A 27,611-nucleotide genomic window follows, 5' to 3' on the forward strand; every position below is an offset into this window, starting at 1 on the left:
ATACTGGATCCCTGCGCGAGGGGTCTGCATGCTAGTACCGGATCCGCGTGTACGCGCAGGGGTGATGTGGAGGCTGCAAGCTTCCCCGCACGCAACGCCGCAGCTACATATATAACCCCACGCCGTGAGATTGGGAGGTACCTCATCAATTTGCTGTCGCCCTCGAGAGACCTTGCAGTAACAATTGCTTTACTAGCCCTTGTCCTTTTCAGCCGTCGAGGTCCGAGACGACATTTCGTTGTGAACTGGAACACCACACCGCAAACCGGCTCTTCATCTTCACCACCTCACATACTAGTTACCTCAAAAAGACCGCAATGGAATCAAACGGAAAGCGCGATTCTATGGATGCCGCTACAGATGTAGCCTCGAAGCTGGAAGAAACGCATCTCCATTCCTCATCGCAAGCATCAACACCAAGCAAGAAGCATCCACCAAACCTCACCACCCTCCCAGCATCCGTCCGGAACAAAATCTACGCCCACCTCCTCGATACCGAGCTCGTCAACATCGACCAACCCAATGTCTCCTACACGCACACAATCAAGGACTCCACACTCCACTTTGCCGCCTCTCGCCCCCCCTTCCCTGTCCACACCGCGCTTTTCTACACCAACAAGCAACTCTCAAAAGAAGCGCGCAACTACTTCTACTCCACGAACCTCTTCGTCAAGTTCGAGGTCTATTCTGCTGATGCGAGGCATGCAAAAACCATGCTGGAGGACTCGGGAGTGCTTTTCTCAGTCGCGAGACCGGGGTCGGTGGAGGGGTGCACGATGCATGCGATGGAGCTAAAGATCGTGGAGAAGGACAGCGCGGTGAAGAGAGCGAGCGTGTTGTTTCCTGCGCAGTATCTGCCCCGCCTGGTCAATTTCATGGAGCAGGCCTGCAAGGCATCAGGATCGTGGGCTCCGAATCATTCGCTTATCTTGTCTGTGGTGAATGTGTACAAATTGGAGAAGGCGAGAGTACAGGGTGACTTGCTGGAGCTGTTCCGCCTGCTGAGCAATGTTGGCAGGGTGGAAGTCAAAGGGAAGGATCTGTTGGCGGGCTACGCGGAGGCGCTGCAGCGGAGCATGATGGCGGCGGCCTTCGAAGCGGATACATGGCTGAAAGCGGTGACTGAGATGACAGATCGAGCTGAACAAGCACTCGACAAGAAGGACTACGACTCTGCAGCCCAGCAGTGCCAGGCAGCCACGATATCATTGACCTACGCATACCTCACGCGCGCAGAAACACTGCATTCGCAGGCCGAAGGTTTCAACAAGGAAATCCAGCGTTTGCGCTGGCGCACCGAACTCGCACTCGCGACGGCGCTGCACTCTAGACACGCGGCGGCAATTTCCTCCACTTCGAGACTTGTGTCAGCTTCTACACCTACAGCAGCTCAGAAGCAGATCGCGATCGACCTCCTTGCCGCCGAAACAGCAGCTTCACATGCGCTCAGCCTGTCCACTGACTCTCCCTCACCGGCATCAAACCCGTGGTTCCGCTCCCTTCCACCTGAGCTCATTCCACCAAACAAATCAGAATGGTTCACCGACAATGAGCGCGGTCGAAGCTGGTACGTGCTTGGGCTCACGCATCTGGCGGTGGGTGAGTGTCTGTTTGCCGCGGGGGATTTGGAAAGGGCGGTGGGGCTGTTGGGCGAGCAAGGTGATCAGAAGGGCATTGAGGAAGTTGAGCAGGCGTTTGCGAGGGCAAGACAGGAGATCGACTGGGACGTGAGGCCTGGTGTTGGGCTGAGGAAGGCTGCGTGTATTGCGAGGAGGGAGATTGAGTGATCCCGGACCTCGCTGCAGCATGCTCTTGTTACGGGCGAAATTGGAGGACTGCCAAGAAAGACTCAAGTTTGACCACCTTGTTTACATTGTCGTGCGTGTCCGTTGTATTTCGTCGAGCCGAATCCCCACACGACGGCATGCTACTACAATGTGATGCTCCTAGCAGACTGAATTACTCCCTGCCTACCATGGCCTGTTCGGGTGCTCTTTCCGCGAACATCGTCACGGTGCGTCGTCTCGTTCGCAACTTGCGCGGTCGACCTCATGCAAACGGTGCGAGGGAGTGCTTCCCCCTTAGTAATTCACCGCTTATACAGCTTCGGCAGGCTCAGCTTATCCAGCCCATGCTGCAGGCGTTGACTGTACAACACATGGTCATATCCGAATAGCAGCATATCGACACGAGACTACACGAAACAAAGCAGTTACGCCCAAGCTGTTTGCATTATGATCGACATATCGGTGAGCCTGACCTCGCATGTGTGCGAATGCAAACGAATCGACCCGTCTCGCACTTTCTACATCTCCGACGCGGCTCTGCCTGGAAGCTGAGCGTTTGCAGTCTGGATGCATAAAAGGAGGCTTCTGTCGCTCTACCCTGCTTCTTTCTTTCCTCACAACACTGCATAGAAAGAGCTAGCTTTGGAATCATCGGCCATCACTTGTCTATATATCTTTTCTTCAAAACCACAATTGCCGATGATTATGTCTTCCCCGACCACTCACGATCTCATCGACGTCTCAGAATTCAACTCTAATCTGGCCGACATCTCCTCTGCTGCCTCGCACGAGGTGCAGTCCCAGGCTGGTCCGTCTGACGCCAATGCGCCTCTCCGCGCTCCCACCGGCCCCAAGTTTACCAGTGGCTACAGTCATGGTCATAGGGTCATGCGCAACCCGCCATGTCCCTTCTCCGGCATTCCTTCCCCCCAGACGATGCACCGCCACATCCTCCACAAGAAGGAGGACAAGAAGTGCCTCAGCATCACTCTTATGCAACCGCCCGCCATGCCATGGAGCCCTCTCCCATCAAACCAGAACATGGAAACGCGCACCTGCTTCTACACCGGCTCCCGCGTCCACAAGCTGGACTGTGGTCATACGGTCGTAAGTCTTTCTAACCCTCCCGCACCACCTCCCTTCTTTCCTCAGCTGACTCTGAATCTCCAGGTCGTGGCCCGAGACGCCGAGCCCTGCGCCGCCAATTGCAAACCGCCAATGTGCATGATCTCGAGCACCTCCTCTGCCCTTCCCGCCCCCTACGCAGCACCCATCAACCTTGTGCGCGCATCCACCCTCCGCATTCTGCAGTCTCACGTAGAGTTCCTCGTCGACGCCGGCGACGCCCTTGCGCAAGCCAAGTTCGCCGCCCACGCGGAGATCCTGTCCAAGGTCTGGGATGCCCAGGACAAGACGCTCGCCCCTCCGAAGGACCTTATCTCCGGCAACTTCTCATGCGCACTTTGCGGGACGGTGGGCATGAGGGCGTCCAGAGCTGCAGCTGTGGTCAAGGGCGCGCCGTATCACTGCGTCCTTGTCGGCAATGACACGTGCGATGTCGCCATTATCATGGAGTTGGAGAAGGGCGTTCAGCCCTCAGCAAGTTCTCCCTTTGGCAGTTTCAATGGCAACCTCCGGAACCAGAACAAGGTTCCTCCGCTGAAGCGACTTGGTGTTGCGAATGACAGGGGACATCGGCGCTCGAGCGCGATTGCGGGGGAGAGGGAGAGTGCTGGGGATGTTAGGCGGAGGAAGAAGGATGCGTGGCAGTCAGTGGTGAGGAGGAGAGAGAAGGAGGTGGTGATGGGAAAGTTGAGGGAGGAGTGCCTCATGGAAAAGTTGGGTGGGATGGAGTTGGAGAGGTGATAAATTGGGTCCAGAAACATAAGGAGGTCTATACTATGTGGTGGTTTGGGGCGGGAGAGTGGGTCCAGAAACTACAAGTTGGACGATGTATGTGTGAAGTCTGGAATTAGTACGAATTCTCAGGAATGTGGAAGTTTGGGGTCCTGGGTCCACCCTAGCTTCTAGAGAAGCTAGGGTGGGAACCTTACATGTGGTGGGTGTCTGGCTGGTGCTAGACTATAGGATGGGCGCCTTACATGTCTCTTTTTTTCTTTTCACAGGGGGCTTGGGTAAACTTGGTGCTTGTTCTCATTTTTGAATTGTCGAGGTATAGATAAGTACTTGGGTACAATCGGTCTCTGGTCTGATTTACAAATTTCTCTATTCATGAAGCTACCTGGGCGCACTTTGTGTTTGGTCTAGAATCTATTTTTGCCTCTTGTATATGGGAGCCTGCAATTACACAATGGCTGTTCTGCACTTCAACCTACAGCTTCACTCCATACCTCTGTGTTGACACTTGATACTACACCTTGTGGGTAATGCAATTTGCCATCTGTGAGCCCGGGTATACTTGATACTTGCCCTACCTCCCACTTCCTCCCGTTCACTCCTCATACCATGTGCACTCTCGCTCCTGCATCTCATACTCACCTCCTAATCTCAGCCCACCCAGCCCTCACGTCATGCATCACGGATTGCATGTACCAATTATGAGAGGACATATTCAATTTGACATCGACAGCCTCCCTAAGTACACGATCTGGAGAGTGCCATCTAGCCTCCCAAAAAAAAAAAAGTAGACCCCTCCAAAAGAGCGACTCAGGTCAGCCATACACGCCCACCATACCAGCCGTTCCACCTTCATTCCACCACCTCTTCCTCCTCACCCACCAGGGGTACAAACAGCCCCGGCAAAAGCACGGGATCAACACAAGCGGCGCAAAAGGGCAACCAAAGTAGGGAAACAGTGATAACCAACCCCACATCCAGAGGACGGGGACCACTTCAAAACCAGCGCACACAAGCGCACACGTGTCGCCTCCCAGCTCGACTGCACTTCGAAACAACCCCTCTTCCATCCGTCCAAGAAAGAAGAAGAGGGGAAAAGCACAGGAGGGAAGGAAACCAACGCTCGTTACCAATCAGCAGCACATCTTGCATCGCGGGTCCACCGCAAGCCAACAGCCGGGTCCGAAGATGCATCCGAAGAAGGGCAGACGGGGATGGCAGCCGCGGAAGAGACGGCGCGAAATAGAGCGATTATACCCAGTATGTCCGGCCATTGCCGCAGCGCCGGCACCAAAGCGCGCCAATTGCGTCCATCTGCGTGACACCGCACGGGGGCTCGCGGCCAACCGGGCAAGCCGCGGGGAGGCGGTGAGCGCGCGTGCGGTGAATGCCAGCGGGGAAAAGGGACGGTGGTGCAGGCTGCGGGAGAGGGCGGGATGGAAAGGGCCTCGGGGACAGACAAGCTCAAGGAGATATGCACTACCTCGTCTTTTTTAGCTCTTCTTGACAGTTCTCTTCTTCACAGAGGAGGAACGGATGGACAGTATGAGATCAGTCTCTTTCGAGACAAAGAAATTGTGGACTTGACATGGGGTATCATCCAAAGTGAACGCTCCAAAGTGAAGAGAGAGAAGGAAGAAAAGAGAACAACGAGGGGATATCGATCCAACGCCAAAAACAAGAGCAGAGCACGACGCAGCGCGTCTAAACCAAGAAAAAATACATGAGAGCAACGACCCGCCGCTCGCGGAGTGCAAGCACGTCAACACGGTGTGCGGCGGGGTTGCGGGAGATTGAGAGAGATGCATTGTAAAAGAAACACCAGTTTTAGTTCGTCTGGCGGCGAGGAGCAGTAAGTTCCGTCAACCGCAGATATATTTCTCGAGAGCAAAGCATCATCAGAGAAAGGGACCTCAAGGTCCAAGGTACGTAACCTGAGCGATTACGGCTCGTCGCAGGCCGAGGGGCAACCCGAGCTACCTCTAGACTCAGAACGCAGGCGAAAAGGTCAGGGAAGAGCAAGGGTTATCGGCAAATGGATTAGCGGTCGGCGAACGGGGTCTTCTCGCGTCGTTGCGAATCAGCGAATGGGTTTTGCTTTTCATCGAGAGGAGAGGGGTCGGTGAATTGTCCGTAGCTACTCGTGCGCAGGTGGCCGGGGCGGGCGGAGTCGTTAATCGTGCGGGCTTCCACTTGGCCAACCTTTTCCGCGTCAAGGGCGTTGTCATTCGGGCCGAAGACTTGGAAGGGTCGGGGCTGCAGCGTATAGGGTGCCGCCTTGTTGACGGGATACTCGTACGGTGGCGCCGCGTCCCCGGGGTAGTCGCGGGTCTGGGGTGCGTTGTCGGTAGCTGGGTCAATGACATAGGCTGTGCCAGCTGGGGTATCGCGACGCGCCATATGAGTAGCAGCGTAGACGAGACCACCAAGCGCGATGGCAAGCCAGATGAGGAGAAGGGCAGTGGAGATGAGAGCCTCGGTTCGGATGCCGCTGAGAAGCTTCTCGACGACATAGTTGACAGCTTCCGTAACTTCGTCCCTTGCCTTTCCGTTGGGATTGGCAAGGAGTTCGGCAGCAGAGCTTGAGTCGCTCACTTTCGCGAGCGCACCGAGGGACATCGTGTCGTTTCTCACTCCAGGGAAGTTGACGTGGGCGTGATCCTGAACCCAGGTAAGGCCCTTCTGGACACCGGCGATTTTGAGGCCGATCAGGCAGTTGAGCACTTCTTTGATCGGGTCATAGAGCACCGTGCCACCGAAAGTGTCATTGAGCACACCGGACATCTTGTCGACAAAGCCGTTGAGCGTGCTGTTGATCGCGACCGTGGTTGTGTTCACCCAGCCGAGCATATCGTCGTTGATTGTGGAGTCAAGCTTGTCGACGGCGCCATTGACGCCGCCAGCCCATGACATCGAGGCATTGTTCAACGAGTCGACGACCTTCTCGGCGAAGCCGGCAACCTGGTCTGTGAGTTCTGGAACTTTCTGTTGCATGCCCCTCACAAGCAGGTATTGACAGAAACAGGAAAAGAAACCTGCAATCGCTAGTGACAGTAGGAACAGCATCGGAACAGAAGTGGCATAGGCCCACGCCCATCGCGCAACTGCTTGGCGACGGGCGGAACCGAAGCGGCGGCCGAACCACAGACCAATGGTAGAGGAAGTCGGACGGGAAGCGAGGTAAACAACATCCATCGGCTCGTAGGCAACATCTTGGAACAATTGTGAACGTTCTTGCATGCGACGATGCCGGCGGATTTCCATGTAGGCCATAGGGACAATGGCGAGTATAGCCAGGGCGATGAGGACACCGAGGGCGATCTTCTTGGCCGAGTAAACCATGACGACAAGGTCATCAAAGAACTTGCCGATCGAGTTGCCGTCGGAGCAGAAGTCGAGCTGCTCCTTCTGTGGTACAGGGAGAAGTCCCCGGTCGAAGGTAAAGTTGTCCATGCCCTGGATCAGCTTCTTGACCTCTTCAAATGGGAGTCGAATAAGGTTGTCGGTGAAATTTTGGACCTCTTCAAAGTTCGGAATGGACTGATTAAGCTTCTGAAGACCTTGCTCCATTTCAGGAGGCGCTTCGAGCGACTTGAGCTTGTTGATTTGATCGTCCAAATTGATCGACGGCTTGTCAAAATCGGGTCCGAATGGAAAGTTGACCTTGTCGAGGATGGAGTTGATGCCATCGGTGACTTTCTTGGTGGCATCCCCAATGCCGTTAGTGACGTCTTCAATAGTCTCGTTCAGATTCTTTGAAATTGCTTCTCCGATCTCGACTGCTGCATGAAGACTGCCACTGACGGCAAGGGTGATGAGGCAGAGATAGGTACTCGTCATCATGTGGATGACAAAGATGACAATCTCTTCCACTCCGGTGACACTGAGTTCCATCATCTTCATCAGTCCGTTGACGGCCTTTTCGACGCCGGCGGCGGTCATTTCGTTGATGCCATCGGCCATGAAGTGGGGCATGGAAGCCATGGAGCTACCCATGCTTTCGACTTGGGTGCATGCGCTGAGTGCCTCCCTACGAGCTGACGCAAGGCTTGAGTCAGTGCTCGCGATGGCGAAGAGGAGGCGGATGAGGACGAGGAGAAGAAGGATCGTCCAGCGGTTGATCCATATCTGTGAGAGCCTAGCTCGAAGGCCGAGGTATGGTTTGAGGTATGGTGTCTGGTTTAGAGGAGGTCGTGGTGATTCTTGAGTTGCGTAGCTGCCTCGCATCTCATAATCGCCAGCGGACAGGTGTGGAGGTACAGCCGGGAAGTTTTGCTGTTGGTTCGCCGTGGAAGCCATGACGAATGTGGATGGATGCGGACGCGAGGTCTGGGCAGGATATTAGAGGTGTTGGGTGAAGGCACAGCACCAGGCTGTGTCGCTGAGGTTCGTGGTAATCGTAGAAAGATGGTACAAAGGTGCACGATGTCTTCCAGAGATGCGGCAAGAAAAAGAGGATTGGAGACGATATTATGAGGCAGAAAGAGACAATAGAGAAAGAGCACAAGAATAGACCCAAACGCTCCGCACAATGCAACAAAGAAAAGTGGTGAAGGCGAAAGTGAAAGCTTAGTATGGAAGAGAAGTGGGGAGCGTGACACTCTTTAGGGCATTCACCGCACTGGTGACTGAAACAAAATGTAGTACGTACCGCGAGGAAGCGCAGGACGGAGCACAGGCCGGCTGCAAGCGCCAATGGCAGCGCAGGCAGCGGGGTGCTTCGACCTCGACGTTCAACAGCGCATCCAGTTCGTTGCGGCTCTGTTGTGGATCTGGCGAGATGCGGTTAGGTGAGCGGCCCAGATAGGCGCCCACGGCGGTGGAACAAGGGCCTAGCGACCAGTCATTTGCGTGGCAGGTGGTCGGGCTGGAGAAGGCCCAAACAACGCGCTGGAGCCGTCTCGCGAGGAGGCGAATGTTATTTCGAGCTCCCCGGTGCTCGAGTGGTTGTCGCGCGTCGTCTGGGCGGGCGTCCTTTGTTCACTGGCTTGCGCCCACTGGCTGCCCTGGCGCGGGGCGGAGGCGAGTGGCTCCGTGACGTGCCAGGTGTAGCAGGCGGGTTGTCGTCGAGCGAGCGCAAGGGATACCGCCTCTGGGGTCGTTCGGTCGCAGGCAGAGGAGGCTCAACCTGCACGACATGGCGGGCGGCGTGGTTTTGTATGTACGGCACCCGCATGCGCTAACTGGCATTGCGCTTCCCTGTTTCTGGGCTCGACGTCATCGTCGTGTCTTAGCTGCCTTCGCCTCCAGCTCTGTCTACGTGCTTGACATTCTACACAAAGTGCTGCATGTCCTCATCGCGACGGAGCTGGGCCCTGCCTCGCGCTCCGAGGCTCTGCTTGGGCTCCGCGAGAGCGACAGAGAGCGCCCGAGCGACCCACTTTCGAGCCGCTGGTGATGCCCTCGGCTGCCGCGCAAGGATGCGGCGTAGCGCCGAGCTATGGCAGGCGCGACCTGGAGAAGCGACGGCCAATCAGTCGCTGACCAAGCCCAACTTCAAAACAAGCTACTTCGGACGACGTGCCACTCCATCATGTGCATGTCCACGCTGTCTTTGCGCAAGCTTCATTTACAGCTCTATTTTCCTTTTCTAAATTCAAACACACCGGCAAAGCCATCGCTGATGAAACCTTGACCGGTCGGTGGACATGCCTGCGTTGTGATGAGGTGTCATAGACAACACGTGAATGCCATATTCAACGATGCCAGGAGGCCATCTACACCGCGTGCCTTGAGTTCAGTTGTTGTTCTGCAGATTTGCAAATTAGAATTGTGTATCGACCGTCAATGGCTGGAGAACCACATGTCAAGATCCTGTGAATGTGCGCCCAGTCCACGCAAGTATCGCAGTTTTTCTTTCCTTTTCGAGTCTGTTCATATCCCGCAAGTGCTCTCTATGCCCAGAAATGGAGAGACCCTCTCGCCCTCCACATTCATCTCGGTGTTATCTCCATCCCTCCTAGAGCGCTTCTTGGTTCGTGTCTCTCTTCCCTTTTCTTGAACCTTGACGATCATGCTCTAACACATCTACTGTCCAAGAGGCACAATGGCGACCTCCCTCAAAAGAGTTATGGAAGTAGCGGAACAAAGCCCAGGCACAGCCATCTGATGTAGACCCGGCCGTATCGTGGTTGATATCGTCTTCGGTTGTTTGCTATTTCTCTTTGGCCGAATCCGCTTGGCTACCTGTAGGTCTATCGCCGTCGTCAACACCTCTCCAGTTAATGCGTATCTGGAAAAGGTCGCTAGCAGGTGTAGCTCTCGTGGTCGTCCTTCCCGGATTCTGCTGTCCCCATGTCAAGGGCGGCGGAGTGTAAGCTGATTCCTACCTGGAGACGCCCTATGTGGACGTCGGAGACGAGGGCGCCTGAGTTGGGAAAATCGGATTTTCACGAATGCATCTTTTGTGTGCTCCGGACGTATGTCCTGTGGTTACTCCGGCGTGCAGGGTCCAACGCTTATTTGCGGGTGGTCGTTGCGGACACCGTGCCCAAGGTTGTGGAGGCTTCACCTGGCTACTCTTTTGGGCGTCTGCCTCTGGATCTCCAACTTCGCATCGCGGTGCGCCTCGTGTAAGCCGATCGCCCTCGCCGCGAAGTTGCTCCACGCTCTTTGTCTGTGTCCTACGCGCCCAGGTGCCAAAGTTCAACGCACACTTCTTCGCTGTATTCTCGTCGCCCGATCTAGCCCGCGTCCCTTTTGTGCGCTTGCACACAACGTTTGTCTCTACTCACTCCCGGCCGTCGCCTCGTTTTGGATATAGACAAGAAGTCTGTCGTTGGCTACCATAGTCTAGGGCTATTCGCAGAATCAGCGGAGTAGGCCGTGTGGCTACTACGAGTTGCAGCCTGATTAGTCTAGTAAGCCTCTCACCTACGCCTTGTGAGAGCTGCTATTGTGCTCAATGAGGGACGTCAGCGGCATCTTACTGTACCCTCTCATTGTCGCTTTAGCTTATCCTGAGCGGGGCTCTTAAGTTATTATATTAACCTCCTTTAGGTATCGTTTCTTCCCTAAACCGCCACTTCGAGCTCTAGAGCACAGATACCCACTGCTACGGGACGACGAGGTGGTGTCGGTACGTAAATTCGTCTGTTTTCTGATCCATGTCCGCAAAAGTTTGTACACCAGCGCGTCCAACGCCTTCCCCAACAGCAGTCGTGAAGACACATTCAGATTGGATCTGCATTTTGGATGTAGCACAAGCCTCCAGCAGCGTTTGCCTACGCGTCACCCCTTCCGATTTCATTTGTCAATGGCCCTTCTGGACACTGACCATTTGACGAATGACTGTCTGCTTGCTTATTTCACCGGTCAACTACTGCAGTAAATATCTTCGGTCGCATGGCAGAAGCTTCAGCAAAGCACCCCACCATCGTTTTCGGTCATCACTAACAGCGATCTTGAAGAGCACGCAGCATCTACCGCTTCTCAGCTTGGAATCACCCATTGCGATAGCCCCCGAGCTCCATACATCTTCTCTCGCTACCTACACCCTCCTACACTATTGATTCCGGTCGTTGACCCCCGCTTTCTGTCTAGCGGATAGTTCAGCTTTGAATGGCTTCTCAGAACAACAGTGTAGGTGGAGAGAGGCCCGAAGGCGGTGGCGTTGAGCTACAGGAGAATATATCGTCGTCATCATCATCCTCTTCGGAAGGCAGCCAAACGCTCCAGGGTGATAGCCCTGGTAGCGTGCAGCCATCTGGTGACTCTCCGAGTGTGACATCTCCTTTCAGCTCACCGATGGATGGTGGCGATCTCTCCGCAATCACCAGCTCCCGCTTTTGGAAAGCTGGCGGCCACTTCACCCCAAGTTCCAACGCCGGTCCTGAGCACTCTAGCCCACTGGCACCTCGAGACTTGCGTCCGCTGAGACCACGCAATGGATATGGAAATGGTTATGGACATGGACACCCCGCAAACCCTTTCGCCGGCAACGGATACCGCAGCTCGCGTACCTGGGTGTCTTCCGAAGCTCAGCTCCACCAGGAGTTCGTCATCATACGCAACGCCATGCGTCGCCTCTTCAAGAACAGCGAAGTCGCGAAGTGGAAGCTACAAGACTACACGGCCCACAAGGAGGGTATTCTCGCCTCGAAGAAAGCTGCACTAGACCGTGCTCTGAAGCAGAAGGAAATCGAGCGTGCTGTCGGGGCAATTCAGCCTGACCCTAAGCGGGATTTTTCCATTTGTAAGTGTCCTTTCGGCAGGGTTGGAACAGCCGGGCAGCTAATAGCAACCAGCCAAGCTCATTCCTGAGTCCAACCTATGCATGGAAGGCAACCTCTCCCGTGTCCTCGGCATGAAGACGATCTGGTGCAAAGACTGGAAGAACGGCAAGGATGAGGTCGCTGACTGGCCAACTCTCCCGGAGATGAAGTGGGAAGGCGATGACCGGGCTAAGACAGCTTGCGGTCGCTTCCTCCCTCTCCCTCGTGAGGAAGGCGCACCGGGAATTCCGTGGGGCCAGCTCCAGGTCAGTACTACTGGCGCTCTCATTTGCCATTGAATAATCTAACCACCTCCCAGGTGATCGAGCAATATCCGCTTGACCAAGTGCAGTGCATCCCCACTATGGAGGACATTTACCTCCCCGTCGACGAGATCGAAGAGGGAGACATCCCGCAACTTCTCAACCAGGAACTCCTCGACGCGCTCGACGAGTCTCTCTAGGACGCCCACCGTTTACCTGCGCAACTACCGGCAACCATATCAAGCATTCATTCTTCGCTTGCCCCACGCTTCGATTTCTGACCACAAACCCCAACCTCGACGACCCCTAAACATAGGATACCCAAACGATGACATGTGCTACTACCTGCCACCTAAGTTCGTTTGGCGGACGGCGATCGGTGTGTATGCGGAGTGTACGCTGGTGTTGTAGTGGGTATGGCGGTGATGAGTTTGGCGTGTCTGCTCACGGCTTGGTTGGATTTCTTTGCCTTTCCAATTTCGCTTCCCCACGAATTTTTTCTTACTTCTCGGTTGGCCACGGCTCGTGGTAAGCTTCCAAATGGTTTCTCTGGTTCTGCGATACCCCAATGCCCCTTGCCATGGTTTTCTTTCTTCGTTGGATATGGAGCGGCACATTTCGTGGCGATCATGGCGTTCAAGGCCACAAGGCGACACTTTTTCATCAAGCCTTCTCACCGGCCCGTATGCGTCTGCGTCTCTAAGGCGCCTTGGAGAAGCTCGCGGCAGCTTTATCAGCAATCCAACATGTACAATAGTTTCTCACCCCTCAGATACCCCCAAAAGCTCCTTTCCATACCATGAAGCGGATGACTATTCTTACTTGATACGTGAAGACTGAGCTGGCATAGAATCACATGAAAATGAGCAGCAAGTTACAAACGCGTTCCCCCACACAAGCCATTCATGCTGCGTTGCGTGCTTGCCAAATCCTGTGAAACGGCCATGCACGTCGTGCACGGGCCAAGCCTCACGCCCATGACGATGGCGGCCGCGGCATGCACACAGCTATGGAGCTCACGACAGCACCAACGTCGCCGCACACACAGCACCATGCCCGCAGCGTAATGCGTCGCCCCGCCCTGCCGCCCTCACCATGCTGTCCGCTTTCACAGCCCGGCCGATCATCGAGCTGAAGCCGCGCGACAAGTCCAAGATCGAATCCATCCTCGCCTATGGTATGCCGCTGCCCCAGCCGTCTGCCAGCGAGACGCTCACTGACGGCGCGCAGGCAACAGGGTGCTCGTGGGCCTCAACACGGGCTCCCTGCGCATCTACCGCGTCAACGAGACCACCGAAGACGACGAGCAGCCCGCGCAGAATGGCGAGCACAACGGCAGCGACGGGGCCGAGCCGCAGGCGCCCAGGGTCAAGCCGGTAGACCTGCTGCGCGAGGAGGACAAGTTCTCGCGCCGCCCCGTGCAGCAGCTGGCCATCATCAAGGAGGCCAACATCCTCCTGTCGCTGTCGGACAACCATGTCTCTGTCTACGACCTGCAGACATATGCGCTGCAGGAGAAGCTGGAGCAGACCCGCGGCGCCTCAACCTTCGCCGTGACGAGCAACATCGTCAAGGACCCCGACACGGGTATACCCACCATCATGAGCAGGCTGGCCGTCGCCGTCAAGCGGAAGATCATATTGTGGACCTGGCAGGACATGGAGCTGAGCGGCGATGCTGCCGAGATCACCCTCGTTGCTTCGGTCAAGAGCCTGACGTGGGCGACGGGCACCAAAATTGTCGCTGGCATGGACCCTGGGTTCGTCATGGTCAACGTCGAGAGCCAAGAAATCCAGGACATCGTCAAGCCGAATCCCTTGGGCGAGGCTGGTGGGCCAGGTAGTACTAGATTCGGCGCCGTCTCTTCATCGGGCATGGGCTATATGGGCATGGGAAGCTGGGTGCCAAAGCCTCTGGCAACAAGACTGCAAGAGGGCGAGATGCTGCTGGCGAAGGACGTGAACAGCTTGTTCATCGACAGCGACGGGAATGCCCTCGACAAGCGACAGGTACCCTGGCCATCGGCGCCGGAGAGCCTCGCATACTCCTATCCGTACATGCTGTCGCTACAGCCGCCGGCCAAGGGAGGACTGGAAATCAGAAACCCGGATACGCTCAACCTGCTGCAGACCATCGCCTTACCAAACGCAAACTTCCTTCATGTCCCGCAGCCAAACATCAGCTTAGCTCATGCTGGGAAAGGCTTCCTCGTAGGCAGCGATCGATGCATCTGGAGAATGGGCGCGCAGAGCTACGAGTCGCAGATTGATGAGCTTGTGGCCAACGGTCGTTTCGATGAGGCACTCAGTCTGCTAAATATGCTGGAAGACACTCTTCTCCTCGACAAGGAAGATAGAACACGAGAGATCATGATGCTCAAGGCAGGGGCATTGTTTGAGCTACGCAAATTTCGCGAGGCCATGGATCTGTTCACGGATGCGAAAGCGCCCCCGGAGCGTGTCATTGCGCTATACCCCAAGTCCATCGCAGGCAACTATTCTTCGGTGGAAAGTGTGAAAGATGATGAGAGTGTCGTCGATGAAGAGGAGACAACGAACGGAGACAGGGCTCCCGCTGAAAGCAAGGAAGCGCTCTCGACGGCGGCAAACACAATCGGACGTTCGATGATGGGCAGACTGGTGGGCCATAAGAAGGTGGACTCGGATACTGCATCCATCAGATCATCAATGAACACCTCAAAGGAAGATACGACCGACGCTGCTAGCATCAAAGGAAAGACGTCGGAGACCATTCTACCGGACAAGACCCTCGAAGGCAAAGACTTGAAGCTCGCGGTGCACGCGCTGCAGTCATACCTGGCACAGTGTCGTGTCCAGATCAAGCGCTACATCGATATTGATGGCACACTGAAAGAGGCGCTGCCCCAGCAAAGCGAAAGCCAGGCAGAAGAATATAAGCCACCGTTTCACTGCTTCATACAAAAGACAACGCCGCTTGCGCATGTGGACTGGGCTGCCGAGCTTCTGAAAGCTGCCCAGCTCGTCGACACTACCCTTTTCCGTGCATACATGCTGGCCAGCCCAGGTCTCGCTGGTCCGTTATTTCGTCTCCCCAACTTTTGCGAGCCGGGTGTGGTGCAAGAAAAGCTCTACGAGACGGGTCGGTACGCCGATCTAATCGACTTCCTCCACGGCAAGAGACTGCACCGTCAGGCGTTGGAGCTCCTCGCAAAATTCGGGAAAAACGATGCAGAAGAGGAAGTTTCGTCCGCGCTCCAAGGCCCCCAGCGAACTGTCGGCTATCTGCAACAGCTCCCACCTGAGATGATAGACCTCATCCTCGAATTTGCAGAGTGGCCGTTGCGCACCGACCCCAAGCTCGGCATGGAAGTGTTCCTCGCGGATACCGAGAATGCGGAAACACTGCCTCGTCACCGAGTGGTAGAATTTCTAGAAAAAATCGACGCGAAGCTCGCCGTGAAGTATCTCGAACACATCATTGAGGAGCTCAATGATCTGACGCCAGATTTCCACCAAAAGCTTGTCGACCTCTTCCTAGAAAGGCTCAGAACCCACGACTTCTCAGACGACGAGGAAAAGCAACGCTGGAGAGTAAGACTACAGACCTTCCTCAAGACAAGCACAAACTACAACACCATGCGCGTATTCAGACAGCTGCCCGCCGACGACGCAGACTACTACGAAGCGCGTGCCGTCGTGCTCAGCAAGATGGGAAACCACAAGCAAGCACTTCAGATCTATGTCTTCGACATGAAGGATTATGACAAAGCAGAGGAGTAAGCCGCCCTCTTCCTCCCCTCCCCTCTACCATCTAGCTAACATCTTGGGATAGATACTGCAATGCAACGTACCTCTCCACGGTCCCCGCCTCCCCAATCCACAGCTCCTCCTTCCACCCCTCCTCCACACCTGCGCCCGCACCACAGCCCCTGGTGGACGGAGACGAACCCTCCATCTACCATACCCTCCTATCACTCTACCTCTCTCCGCCGCACCCGCACGCCGCCAATTGGCCTCCCGCCCTCGCCCTCCTCTCCCGCCATGGCGCCCGCTTGCCGGCGAATACTACGCTGGACCTCGTGCCGCCCTCCCTGCCTGTCAAAGATCTAGAGAGCTACTTCAAGGGACGCATAAGGAGTGCGAACTCCCTGCTTAACAGCGAGAGGATAGTTGCGCGGCTGAGGGGCGTGGAGAAGGTTGATGTCGAGGCTGCTGTACTATTAGGCGAGGGAGGTGCGGATGGAAAGGGTAAGGGAAAGCCTGGGGGTTTGAATCGCAGGGTAGTCATCACCGAGGAGAGACATTGTGCGGTTTGTCATAAGCGGTTTGGGGGAAGCGCTATTAGGGTTTATGCAGATGGTGGGGTTGTGCACAGTGGGTGTTTGAGGGGGAGTGTGGGGAGGAAAGGGACGCAGAGGGAGAGTGTGGGGTGGAGATAGGGAGAGAGATGGGATGGCATGGCATGATACCCGTAGCTTGCTTGTGGGGAAGTATATCTAGCTTTTTACTGTGCTATGTCGCTATGGCTGTTGCTTTGGCTTGCTCCCAGGCCCGCTCTAGCGACGTTGGCTCGAGTCGTGAGCCTGGTATGCCGTCCCACATCCGCTGTCCAGCCCAGCCCAGCTAAGTACAGCCCACTCCGGTCTGCAGCCCTGGATCGCCCCGCTCCTTCCTACTGTCCTAGCCTGCTCCCGCTCTTCCGCTTCATGCTGCCACAAGACGCACTCCCTCCACCTGCCCGAAGTGCTGGTCTCAACGGCGCTTCCCTCGCACTCAGACGGAATACCATAGTCGAGGGTGTCCATGGACCGCAGCGAAGGAGCGGCGTTGCCCGCAGCTTTGCGGTACGCTATGCAGATAACGACGCGATCGCGGGGTGTATCCAAGGTGTTTTAAGGCATGGCGTGAGGTATGGAGCGGGTCATGGCTGGGAGATGGTGTGGGAAGCCGCGCGCCCCGAGGAAGCGGATCGGGAGGACGGTGCGAGCGAGGCTGGGTCGGCCCGGCATGCGCTGCGAATCTGCACAATTGCTGGTCGCTTGCCACGGGCGACGGGGTGACGAGGCAGCGGCATGCCGCTCTGCGTCGGTATCTGACGCTAAGACGGCCATGTTTCTCCTCTACGCATCTTTCTTTGCACGAGTGCGGTACTCCTCGATGCCCTCAGGCCTCGTCCACAACCTCCTCGCCGTAGTTCTCCTCCTCCTTCGCATCCGCAGCGCTCTTGTCGTCGGCCATTTTCTGCGTCAGAAACGCGTTGATGTCGTCTTGCAGCGCTTTTGTGGCCGACGTGAGCGCGGCGAGGTACGCGGTGCGGGCGGGTGTGTCGTTGGCGGCGGGGAGGGGTGGGAGCTCGTGGGTGAATGGGGGCTCCGACGAGGGTGTGGAGGAGGCGGCGTAGGTTGCGGTCAAAGAGAGCATTGTAGGTAGTGTGTCGCGTCAGTGGATATCCGTTGCGTAAGCTTTCTGATTGTCGACAGCAACCACGAAGCCAACCCGTACAATAGTAGACAACTATGTCGCGCGCGGGGATATTGAGGGTGGTGGTGTGGAGAATGGTGCGCGCGAAGGAAGATGAATGCCGATGGTGGGGTGGAGGGGGACACGGGCGAAATGCGGGATTTTGGGAGTGGCGCTATTGAATGGGTGGGTTCCCAACCTCGGAAGGTGGCGTGGTATCACGATTGCAGACCTGCTTCCAAGTGACATGTTGCCGCATTGCCGTTCGGTTCGCTTTCGCCCAGCTTCATCATCCTCGTCACGAGCCATGTTTCTGGGCAGCTGAGTACAAGACACGGCCCCCAGGAAAGATACGCCTTGTGCTTACATGTAGAGTGTACCTCATTCCCTCCTCACAACACGCACGCGACCAGCGACCTCGTCAGCCATGGCGGCGGAAAACTTCATACGCGACATATCAACGTCAGTAAATTACGCCCCGAGGGGTATCTAAGCCAAGAGATGCGTGAGTGCAGTCATGACATGCTTGCTCCTTATGATATCCTGCAATGTCTACTATTAGTAACACTCCCTAGCTATCTGACTGCGGGCAATTTCTCAGACCTCACATTGCAATTTGGCGAGAGGACCTGGAAGATTCATAAAGCTATTGCATGCTGCCATTCAAAATGGTTTCACAACGTCATGACAATTGGGTTCAAAGTGAGTACCTGTACTTGTGAATCAATACAGGTTTTTGACAGAAGCTTCAATGTAGGAGACAGAGACCAACGTGATAACCTTAGAGGATGACGGTGAGATGGCGGATGCACTAGACTGCATGGTGTCATACTTCTACGAGGCAGGCTACGACACATCCAAGTACAGCACGCCCGGAACCCTACTCCATGCACAAGTCGCAGTCGTCGCGGACAAATACGATTGTCCGTCCCTTTACAAGCTGGCCAGTGCCTCCTTCGCAAAACAGGTACCGTCAGTGAAGAGCGACGACTGGATCGACATCGCTGCCCTAATTTACGACTACACAACTTTGGAATTGACGACTCATTCAGAATTACGAAGTCTGGTGATCAATTCGGTCTTGAGCCGTCCAGACATGTTAACAACGATTCTGGAGAAAGACACCATGGTCGACATCCTCCGCTCGAATGCAGATCTGGCAACGGACCTGCTGCTAGCTAGGCCCAAGACAAGAGACACCTCCGAGCACCTTTTCATGTGCGACAAATGCCAATACGTGCATGCTGGGCCGCGCGATTGCGCATATATCGAGTCGAGAAATGGCGCGGGTATGGGACGAGCCTGCCCGAATTGCGGGGTGAAGGACCATGGACCGTTATCTAAACGGTACTATCATAAAGTTTTCCTGGCTCAGGGTTTTCCTTGTTCGTCTTGCGGCGGGACACATACCACGGAGCCTGCTCCTGAGCCGCAGTCCTCGATGATGGATGTACAGCAATGAAGGAGATGGGGAAGCAGCACGTCAGAGGCGGAGTCTTTTCTATGTCCAGGCTCTACGCTCATTTGGTTTCGAGAGTTCTTGAGGGTGTCAAACTCCGGCAAGGCTCATGGAGCACCTTTTCAAAACATGTCAGATCTTTTGGAATTGTACGATACGCTCATACCATGAATCGATTGCCGAGGTCCAAGTGTCAATCTCGTCTGAAACTCTGTGCGACAGAATCAGAACATTCCTGAAATTGGTTAAGCCAGAGACCTGTTGTGTCAAGAAGAGCCTATCTGTGCGGACCTGAAACACTGTGAGCGTACAAACATTTGTTTCCGGCAATTGCGAAGACCTGCAAGCAAAGGACATGCATCGACCATTGTGAGAATCATACTCTTTCTCTTTTTGATGCAGCGCATCATTAGTTCGAGCCTCTCTGACTCCAGACTCTCCAGTGTTTGGGGTTCTCTACCTTTGTTTAGTCGTCCATGGGCACCCCTGTCATCCGAGTTTCCGGTACGGGATCCATTTTTAGCTTGACTCCCAACATTGGAAACTAGCTCTGGCGATCGCTGGAAACATCACGGCCGGCGAACAAGTGTGGCTTGTCTCAACTACACGACATTACGACCATGCAGATGTCACTTGTGACAGCAATCCAGCACAACCTTATTCAAAGCAGATGACGGGCACTAATGCGCGCTACCCGCCGGTAGTTGGTCCTTCTCACGTCTCCAGCTTCTCTCTTGGTGGTCAAGATCCCGAGAACCACCATTGCACTCGATCTAATCTATAAAGGTGAAACGCGATATTGGTGCGGATGCTGCAAAAGAATTGCCAAGCTGGGCCTAAACAGCATCATACATGGGTAACCACTGAGGCGGTGTTACAGACGACCCCAAGATACCAAACACCAACGTCGATCAGGCGTCAATGCGTGGACTCCACCTGATGTCGTATTTTGGAACGGTGCTCTCAAGAACTCTCCGCCTGTCGTCTCTTCAGCCTTCCTCGGCTCAACGAGTCTTGTGCCCAGGGTGTCCCTACACCTCTATCTCAGGTGGCAGAAAACGCTCCCCTCTGCATGATGTGGTCTTTGATGTAGTACATCATACCGTCTGAACTGCTATAGTACGGTCTTGGCTATGGGTTGGCGAGTGACTTCTCATAGTGGCGCTCCAACTACCGAGGCATGATATTTGGCATCACAACTTAGTGAGCTTATAAGTATACACATCCGTAACCCCATGATGATCAGCAACTGGCCACCTTCACCTATCTCCTTAGGCACATTCTTGCATTCTCCATCATTCTCTTATCACATTCATTCCCACAATTATTGACAGTCATACCTTTATATTTCAACATGTACACCCAGGCCTTTCTCACGCTGGCCTTGACGGCCCTGGCTGCTGCCACCCCCATCGAAAAGCGTGCGACTGGATCGACCGCCAACGAATTTACCCAGGGCGGCTGCAAAGATGTCATGTTCGCGTTCGCTCGTGGTTCTACCGAGATCGGCAACATGGTGCGGTTACTACACCTTGCTCGGAAATCTCACACTGACAAGCCCAGGGTACCATTTGCGGTCCGCAGACCTCAGATGGCATCAAAGCCGCATTTGGAGCTGGCAATGTAGCAACAGAGGGAATCGAATACGCCGCCGCCCTGGCACCAAACGCCCTCCCCGGCGGCACCGACGCAAAGTCTAAGCAAGCCATGGCCACCATCCTCAATAAGATGGCCACCCAGTGCCCCGACAGCGTCATCCTCGCTGGCGGCTACTCCCAGGGCGCCGCCGTGTCCCACCGCGCCATTGAATCTCTCGACCCCGCCGTGCAGAACCAGATCGCCGGCGTCATCCTCTACGGCGACACGCAGAAGACGCAGGATAAGGGACAGATTCCTGGGTTTGACACTGCGAAGACGAAGATCATCTGCGCGCCGGGCGATCTAGTGTGTACGGGGAGCTTGGTGATTTTGGCGCCGCACTTGTCGTATGGTGCGAATGCGGATGAGGGAGCAGCGTTCTTGGTGCAGAAGGCGCAGGCGGCGATGGCGGCGAAGAAGGCAAAGAGGGCGGAGGTGGCTGCGAAGCGGGAAGTGGGTGGGTTGGCTAAGAAGATGGCGAAAGTTGCGGTGGGGATGACGGCTTAGAGGTTGACATGATATGGGAACGAGTACGACAGGGGTGTGGAAAGTTTTTTTCTATTAGTATGCGATTATGAACTCCTGGTATATGACTTTTACGTTTGTTGACATAGTAAGATTGGTAGTTCATCGGCTGGTTCGATTTTCCAAGGTTTCCATCACCTTCTGTGCCTACTTGCTTTGAATCGAACAGAAATGGATCGTACACTCTCAAAAGAAAAGAACACCAGAAACGAGTGGTGTTCAGAGCTGGGATGACCGGAGACGTGTGGCGCATGGGTTTTGTTCCAGGGTGCGGTGATGAAACGCCCACCTCGGGACGGCACGATGAGATTGCTAGCGCTCGATCGCACGAATCCCCCGAAAGATGCCGAGGAAAATACTTTGCGAGGGCTGTCAGTCGCCGGAACATTATAATTCTCTGAGAAATTTAGATTCCCGCACCAAGCGGATCCGTCGCAGTGGGAAGAGATGGAAGGCTTTTCCCGCAGCCAGTAACCGGCTGGTCATAACGCTGACATTCTAATTTCGATGACCTGTCAATGTTGATGTCACTGCGTGCTAACAACCCTTTTCGAGCGACGCTGCCTACGGAGAATTGTTGGTCCAAGGTTAAGGTTCAAGCTTTCAGGGGCGTCTGGGGCCGTTTTCCCATCGTACCCGCACGCTAGCCCTACACGTCACCGTCCCTCCTCCAAGCACGGTTCGTACGTACCACTGGAGGCAACACTGGCCGTGCGCAGGCGACAGCATGAGGCCGATTCCAAGTTCGTTGAACCACCATCCATATATAGAGTCGCGATGGATTCTCATCCCCGCTGGTTCTCAATATTCATTTCGGCTAATAGGCCTCCATCGCACTAGAGACACCAGTGTACTCCCCTGACGATCTGGGTCAAGATTTTTGACAGCGGATGGAGACGACGTTGCGAGATTAGAGTAATCGAGAAATGATATAAAAGTGAGCCCCAATGGCGCGATGTAGATGAGGTATCGATCACCGCTCGTTACAATCACTACACATCCAGTCGATCCTTCATTCGTTTGAATACCAAACCTTTGTCTAAGCCTAATTCCGTAACCATGGTCTCTTTTACACTTACTGCGGGTATTGCCCTGCTCGTCTCCGCCGCCGCCGCTATCCCTACGCAAAGCCTGGTCGCAAGACAAGCTACTCTACCAGACGAGTGCTCAGACTACTGCAGCGTCTCTGCGGGCTGCGTTTGCATCCGCCGTCCTACCAATTGTGCGCCGCTACACTCACATTTCCACGAGACAGATCACTAACACACTCCCCAGGCGTGGCAAACTACCTCGTCCAATCCGGCGACAACTGCGGTACCATCGTCTCCCAATACAACAACTTCACCGCCCACGACCTGCTCGCCTGGAATCCCGAGATCGGCAAAGAATGCTTCGGTCTGCGAGCCTACGTCCCCGTGTGCATCGGTGTGCCAGGCTACACATACCCGGGCCCCGTCAAAGGTGGTGACATCTGGACGCCCGAGGAGATTCCTGTGCCGGTGATGCCGGGGATTGTGGCCAACTGCTCGAAGTTTGAGTACACGGATAAGACCGGCGTGCCGACGCTTGCAAACATTTTGGCAGAGAATCAAATCAGCAAGCAGCAGTGGAATAGCTGGAATGTCCCGACGCAGGATTCCGAGCAGGACTGGGCGGTTTGGGCGCAGTACTTTTCTTGTGTTGAGGCATAGACGTCGACAGTTATAGAGAGATCGGAGTGCAAGAAGAGCGTGTGGACTTTCCAGAGATCGTTTATGAACCAATTTGAGGATTATTCAAACGTCGCATCCCTTGCAGCTGTAAATATATCAAAAATCTCTCGATACATCATGTTGAAATGTAGCATCAACGTCGCAAATGCAAAGAAGTGTATAGGAGAGACACCCTCTGGCAAACCGCCCATTGCAGAAGTCAGCAATGCCAAGCCACTAGACTAGCGTCACCAAATGGAGGATAGTCAAACCAAACACAACAAACGTTCACCGTGCTGTACATCGCAGATAACACACACCAGGACCAACCAGGAAGCCTTGCCAATAATTATGTTGCCGCCGGTGAATAGCTCTATTTTAGAGCGGAATCCAAAATTCGATGTGCTATACAAGGATCTATGTGCGAGAAAGTTGAACCCGGATGGCTCGACACGGGATGTGAAGAAGCAGAGGATACATGGGGAGATAAGAAAGGTGAGCTAGAGGACATGAAATTCTCGAAATTCTCTTCTTGCACGGTAACCGTCCTGTGTGCGGATCCTCGCATATTCTAATTTTGGTTTCCACCACGCCGAACAACCAATACATTTCCCCTATCACATGTTAGTGTTAGAAGACGCAACGGTATCAGCAGCCATAGGGGATAGCAGTATACGAATTCAAGTGCTTATTCTATCACAGAGCCTAGCGACATACCGCACAAACCTCCACACCTCCCAGATCCTCACGCGAACACTGTCCACTCTTCCTTCCCGATCACCTACACTACCACAGGATCTACATTCCCCGGTTGAACTTGTCACAGCCCAACTTACCGGGCAGTTTCCGCCCTCGGACCGCGATGTCCTAGCCGCTGACACGCAGTTCTTCCTCTCAAATATCGACATCATTTCATCCGCACTATCAGACCAACTCACCACCGCCGCTACCCTTCTCTGCAAGATCGCAGACTCAAAGCGACCGCCTTCAATAGATGAGGTGCACTTAAAAGCAGAAGAAATTCGATCCTCGGCAACTCTCGACCTACCCAAGGAGTTGGCCGACGAAAAGGTCCACCTCGCTAACACCGCCCACACCCTTCTAATCCTCCACCTCTCCCTCCTCCAAACCAGCATCCTCATTCTCGAGCGCACACAGCACGGCGCTCTCGCACGCGCCAACTCCACGCGCGCAGACCACATTGCCGCGCGCGCTACGCTCCTCGGCCTCCAGGCGAAAATCCATACGCATACCCACCCGCCACCGGCAGAGTTCGTCCGAGCGCTGAAGAACTTCAGGGCGCAGCAGGGGAGCAGTGAGGGGAAATTGAAAGATAGGGAGGGTCTGGCGAGGAGGACTTTGGATTTGTATAGTAGAGCCGGGGAGAGAGGGATGAGGGATTTGGCGGGGAGGAAGGGCGTGCTTTTGGGGGAGATCACAAGGATGGAGGCGGAGATTGAGGGGTTGGAAAGAGGTTCATAGGTGTCCAGCCGATTTGAGCGCTGGTAGGATGGCAGTGACGACGCGAATGACGTTTGAGAGTCTGTCGCTGCGGCAGAGGGAGACACAATATACATTGTAGGTGATATCTTGGGAGTTCTAGTCATAGCGTCTCACCAATGCCTTGCAACACACCCTACCGAACAACACCATCAAAATGCTTCCCTTCACGCGAGGACCAAGCCATCCAGCTTGATATCTACTACCGAGATCTCTCCTCATGTTCGCCAAGTCTCCCATAGCGTTATCTGCTAGGCATGCGTCGTCGCCACGAGGCCATCCCCTTGAGCCCGACCCAAATTCTCCAACGGCACTATGTCGCCGAAGCTATACACTCTGCCATGTGTTCGACCCCATGGAGCCCCGACGGGTGCGCGCTGCTGTCCAATCAATCTATATTGCATGCGATCTTGGACGGCATGGGCCGGCAATGCGGGCGACTCACTACCGAAACAGCACCTACCACTACAACACCACTGATGAACACAACATCATTACCACTCTCTTCGTCTTTCTCTGAACAATCTTTGCCAACTTCCCAAACAATTTATTACGGTTCGTGCAAACTCTGAAATCGACATGTTGTGGCGCGTGTTCCTTTGTGTGGGTGTGGGAGGTGTGTACGCGCAGTTCAGCCAGGGACTGAATCATTTGAGGTTTGGCTGCTCGCAGCTTACAATTGAGCGACTTGATCCGCTAGTGAATCCGGGGATGATTGGGACGCCACACACGCACCAGATCATCGGTGGGAATGCTTTCAACGCCACGATCGCGAGCACGGATGTGAGTAGCCTTGCGACGTGCACGACGTGTGGGCCTGCGGATGATAGGAGCAACTAGTACGTCTTCTTGCTTGCTCTGTACGGGAACGTCGAGGTACGATGGCTAACGAGGAAACAGCTGGACCGCGAACGTGTACTTCAAAGCCCGAAACGGCACTTTCAAGCGCGTCCCCCAAATCCCAAACCGCTTCCTCTTCAACGACAAGTTCACCACACAAACAGACGGCGGCGTCACAGTGTACTATATCGCGCCCAAGAAGAATGTCGTCACCGCCTTCAAGCCCGGCTTCCGCAGTAAGTGATGCTGGTTGGCTGAGAAAATATTTGGTGCTGTCGCTGGAATCCAGACGCTGACCTGGCTTTTGCTGCAGTGCTCGTAGGTGACCCCATGCGCCGCACCAAAAAGTACAAGATGCAGTCCTGCTTCCGTTGCTACTCGGGCCCTAACTTCGGCGGCGACAACGCCGCGCCGTGCTCGGATGCGAAGCTCGACTTCGAGGGGTTCCCACCGCAGCCGTGCCCCGGTGGGATTCGCTCGAATATTTTGTATCCGACGTGCTGGAATGGGAAGGACTTGGATAGCCCAAATCATCAAGATCACGTGGCATACCCGACGAAGGGGCCAGCAAACTTCTTGTCGACGGGAGACTGCCCGGCGAGTCATCCGATCAAGATTCCGCAGCTTATGCTGGAGGTAAGTTGGTGCAATTGGTGGTGTGTGGGGTGCTGATGTGTGTGTAGATTGTTTGGGATACGACGGCTTTCAATAACAAGGCTGACTGGCCGGCGGATGGGTCGCAGCCTTTCTATCTCTCCACCGGTGACAACACTGGGTATGGCCAGCACGGCGACTGTGTGTTGGATATCCCATCGTTGTTTTGGTAGATTCATGCTAATGAATGACAGACGTCTTCGGCTGGAAGGGAGACGCGCTCCAGCGGGCTATGGATGATAATGGATGCTTCAGCGCGACATGTGGGAAGCAGGTCAGTCAAGACATCTCGGTGGCGAAGCAGTGCAAGATTCCCAAGACTGTGAAGGAGGACGTCGATGGTTGTAAGTGATCTTTGTGACGTGTCGTTCCTAGTTTCCGTTCTTGCTAACTGTACCGAAGGGCTGACCCAGTTACCTGGGAACCCCATGATGAACTGAAGGTGAACAAGGCAGACCAGGTTTGGTTGAGGCCGGCTTCGAAGTAGGGCGAGAACTACGACGTAGTATCCTTGTGTCCATTGATACTCTCGTTTGACGCCTTTTGTCCATTCATGCCCTCCTTTGCTGCCTTTTGCTGTCGTCTGCGCTCTTTGCGTGAGACGCCGGCCCAGTCGCCCCGAAACCTTTGCCGCACCTTGGTCTTCTCTTCTTCGTTTAACCTTTTCTTTGTGTTTGGGTCTCGCCCGTCAACGTGTGTGTACTCTGCGGGCGGTGGATTCTGCTGAACCCACGCCCTGAGTTGTCGTGCAACCTTCGGTCCCCAAGTATCTTCACTAGAATCGAGGTCCGCGTATGTGACAGCTTCCAACGTCTGTCCATCCACCCGCTCCTCGGTGGTGAAATCCGCCTGCCTTGTCCTCACCAGCTCCGCCATCGTCGCCAGACTCCCACACGCGATTCCTAGATCGGACGCAAAGCTTCTGACATAGAATCCCGAGCTCACAGTGAGACGTACTCTTACAGCAGGTGCGGCGGCTGCAACGTTGTCTCCCGGCCATTTGAACTCATGCTTTCCCCCATCCCACCACTCAATCATCTCACACTCATCCACACAAACCTCTCTATCCTCCAACTCCTTCGGCAACTCCTTCCCTGCCCGCATATACTCGCAAGCCTTCATCCCGTTGATCTTAAGCGCCGAGTACACCGGCGGCACCTGCCGAAACGTCCCCCTAAACATCGCCAACTTCGCACTCACCAACTCCTCACTCACATGCGCGCAATCTTTCACCGCAACAACTACCCCATCAACATCATGTGTGTCCGTGCTCTTCCCAAACAACACAACAGTCTCGTACGTCTTCGTGCAGCCAAGGAAGTTCTGCAGCGCCTTCGTCCCGCGGCCGATGCCCACGATCAGGATCCCGGAGGCGAGTGGGTCGAGTGTCCCGCCGTGGCCCATACGGAAGAAGCGGCCATTGGCTTCTTCATCCTCGGCTTTGTTTTTCTGGCCGGAAGGGAGGAGGGATGCTTGGTGCGCTCGGTTTAGGCGGGTTGAGGCGAGGAGCGGGGCGAAGAGGGTGGATCTTGAGAAAATGGATTGGAGGTGCAGGAGGGCTTGACCGGAGGTGATGCCGGAGGGTTTGAATAAGGCTGGGATTATTAGTGATTGTGGTTCCGAGAGTCCACGGGCGATGCTTGAGCACGTGATCTTGAGCCGGAAATGCGAATGTGGGCTTACCGAAAATACCCTCCAGGACCTCACTATTCCCGTCGGCCATCGTGACGAAGACTAATATAT

The 27,611-nt window shown here is 54.9% G+C and overlaps 13 protein-coding genes across 13 annotated transcripts; 9 read left to right on the top strand and 4 right to left on the bottom strand.

Moving 5' to 3' along the window:
• Positions 1-129: 129 nt before the first annotated feature.
• On the top strand, positions 130-1,787 carry CC84DRAFT_1258228 (uncharacterized protein; the record flags this gene model as incomplete). The annotated part of the gene is made up of 1 exon (XM_018184804.1): positions 130-1,787. The coding sequence occupies exon 1, from the start codon at positions 318-320 to the stop codon at positions 1,785-1,787; it is 1,470 nt and encodes a 489-aa protein (XP_018037383.1). The 5' UTR covers positions 130-317.
• A 705-nt stretch (positions 1,788-2,492) lies between these two features.
• On the top strand, positions 2,493-3,653 carry CC84DRAFT_1174903 (uncharacterized protein; the record flags this gene model as incomplete). Its single annotated transcript, XM_018180120.1, has 2 exons — positions 2,493-2,894; positions 2,958-3,653. The coding sequence occupies 2 exons, from the start codon at positions 2,493-2,495 to the stop codon at positions 3,651-3,653; spliced, it is 1,098 nt and encodes a 365-aa protein (XP_018037384.1).
• Positions 3,654-4,466: 813 nt separating this feature from the next.
• CC84DRAFT_633250 (uncharacterized protein) lies at positions 4,467-5,568 on the bottom strand. The gene is made up of 2 exons (XM_018186959.1): positions 5,315-5,568; positions 4,467-5,107 (listed from the first exon to the last, which is right to left on the bottom strand). The coding sequence occupies exons 1-2, from the start codon at positions 5,450-5,452 to the stop codon at positions 4,778-4,780; spliced, it is 468 nt and encodes a 155-aa protein (XP_018037385.1). The 5' UTR covers positions 5,453-5,568; the 3' UTR covers positions 4,467-4,777.
• CC84DRAFT_633354 (uncharacterized protein) lies at positions 5,561-8,252 on the bottom strand. The gene has a single exon (XM_018186960.1). It carries the CDS (start codon positions 7,941-7,943, stop codon positions 5,685-5,687), a length of 2,259 nt encoding a protein of 752 aa, XP_018037386.1. The 5' UTR covers positions 7,944-8,252; the 3' UTR covers positions 5,561-5,684.
• A 3,110-nt stretch (positions 8,253-11,362) lies between these two features.
• Positions 11,363-12,320, top strand: CC84DRAFT_1143268 (uncharacterized protein; the record flags this gene model as incomplete). Its single annotated transcript, XM_018176405.1, has 3 exons — positions 11,363-11,838; positions 11,891-12,123; positions 12,177-12,320. Exons 1-3 carry the CDS (start codon positions 11,391-11,393, stop codon positions 12,318-12,320), a joined length of 825 nt encoding a protein of 274 aa, XP_018037387.1. The 5' UTR covers positions 11,363-11,390.
• An 819-nt stretch (positions 12,321-13,139) lies between these two features.
• On the top strand, positions 13,140-16,582 carry CC84DRAFT_1117056 (vacuolar morphogenesis protein AvaB). The gene is made up of 3 exons (XM_018175480.1): positions 13,140-13,297; positions 13,351-15,877; positions 15,934-16,582. The coding sequence occupies exons 1-3, from the start codon at positions 13,216-13,218 to the stop codon at positions 16,538-16,540; spliced, it is 3,216 nt and encodes a 1,071-aa protein (XP_018037388.1). The 5' UTR covers positions 13,140-13,215; the 3' UTR covers positions 16,541-16,582.
• CC84DRAFT_1258232 (uncharacterized protein) lies at positions 16,563-17,522 on the bottom strand (the record flags this gene model as incomplete). Its single annotated transcript, XM_018184805.1, has 2 exons — positions 16,563-17,221; positions 17,280-17,522. 2 exons carry the CDS (start codon positions 17,520-17,522, stop codon positions 16,994-16,996), a joined length of 471 nt encoding a protein of 156 aa, XP_018037389.1. The 3' UTR covers positions 16,563-16,993.
• Positions 17,523-17,988: 466 nt separating this feature from the next.
• Positions 17,989-19,023, top strand: CC84DRAFT_1089157 (uncharacterized protein; the record flags this gene model as incomplete). Its single annotated transcript, XM_018174289.1, has 3 exons — positions 17,989-18,023; positions 18,137-18,293; positions 18,319-19,023. The coding sequence occupies 3 exons, from the start codon at positions 17,989-17,991 to the stop codon at positions 19,021-19,023; spliced, it is 897 nt and encodes a 298-aa protein (XP_018037390.1).
• Positions 19,024-20,374: 1,351 nt separating this feature from the next.
• On the top strand, positions 20,375-21,165 carry CC84DRAFT_1089808 (cutinase-domain-containing protein; the record flags this gene model as incomplete). The annotated part of the gene is made up of 2 exons (XM_018174325.1): positions 20,375-20,536; positions 20,584-21,165. The coding sequence occupies 2 exons, from the start codon at positions 20,375-20,377 to the stop codon at positions 21,163-21,165; spliced, it is 744 nt and encodes a 247-aa protein (XP_018037391.1).
• Positions 21,166-21,859: 694 nt separating this feature from the next.
• On the top strand, positions 21,860-22,982 carry CC84DRAFT_1163282 (uncharacterized protein). The gene is made up of 2 exons (XM_018178222.1): positions 21,860-22,405; positions 22,459-22,982. Exons 1-2 carry the CDS (start codon positions 22,243-22,245, stop codon positions 22,872-22,874), a joined length of 579 nt encoding a protein of 192 aa, XP_018037392.1. The 5' UTR covers positions 21,860-22,242; the 3' UTR covers positions 22,875-22,982.
• Positions 22,983-23,185: 203 nt separating this feature from the next.
• Positions 23,186-24,502, top strand: CC84DRAFT_1143277 (uncharacterized protein). The gene is made up of 2 exons (XM_018176406.1): positions 23,186-23,369; positions 23,577-24,502. Exons 1-2 carry the CDS (start codon positions 23,226-23,228, stop codon positions 24,354-24,356), a joined length of 924 nt encoding a protein of 307 aa, XP_018037393.1. The 5' UTR covers positions 23,186-23,225; the 3' UTR covers positions 24,357-24,502.
• A 451-nt stretch (positions 24,503-24,953) lies between these two features.
• On the top strand, positions 24,954-26,308 carry CC84DRAFT_1186110 (uncharacterized protein; the record flags this gene model as incomplete). Its single annotated transcript, XM_018180839.1, has 6 exons — positions 24,954-25,213; positions 25,275-25,450; positions 25,528-25,850; positions 25,898-26,009; positions 26,063-26,212; positions 26,271-26,308. The coding sequence occupies 6 exons, from the start codon at positions 24,954-24,956 to the stop codon at positions 26,306-26,308; spliced, it is 1,059 nt and encodes a 352-aa protein (XP_018037394.1).
• A 55-nt stretch (positions 26,309-26,363) lies between these two features.
• CC84DRAFT_1087936 (pseudouridine synthase) lies at positions 26,364-27,591 on the bottom strand (the record flags this gene model as incomplete). The annotated part of the gene is made up of 2 exons (XM_018174227.1): positions 26,364-27,463; positions 27,552-27,591. 2 exons carry the CDS (start codon positions 27,589-27,591, stop codon positions 26,364-26,366), a joined length of 1,140 nt encoding a protein of 379 aa, XP_018037395.1.
• Between the last annotated feature and the right edge of the window lie 20 nt (positions 27,592-27,611).

Source organism: Paraphaeosphaeria sporulosa (assembly GCF_001642045.1).
Source record: "Paraphaeosphaeria sporulosa strain AP3s5-JAC2a unplaced genomic scaffold CC84scaffold_4, whole genome shotgun sequence".
NCBI lineage: Eukaryota > Fungi > Ascomycota > Dothideomycetes > Pleosporales > Didymosphaeriaceae > Paraphaeosphaeria > Paraphaeosphaeria sporulosa.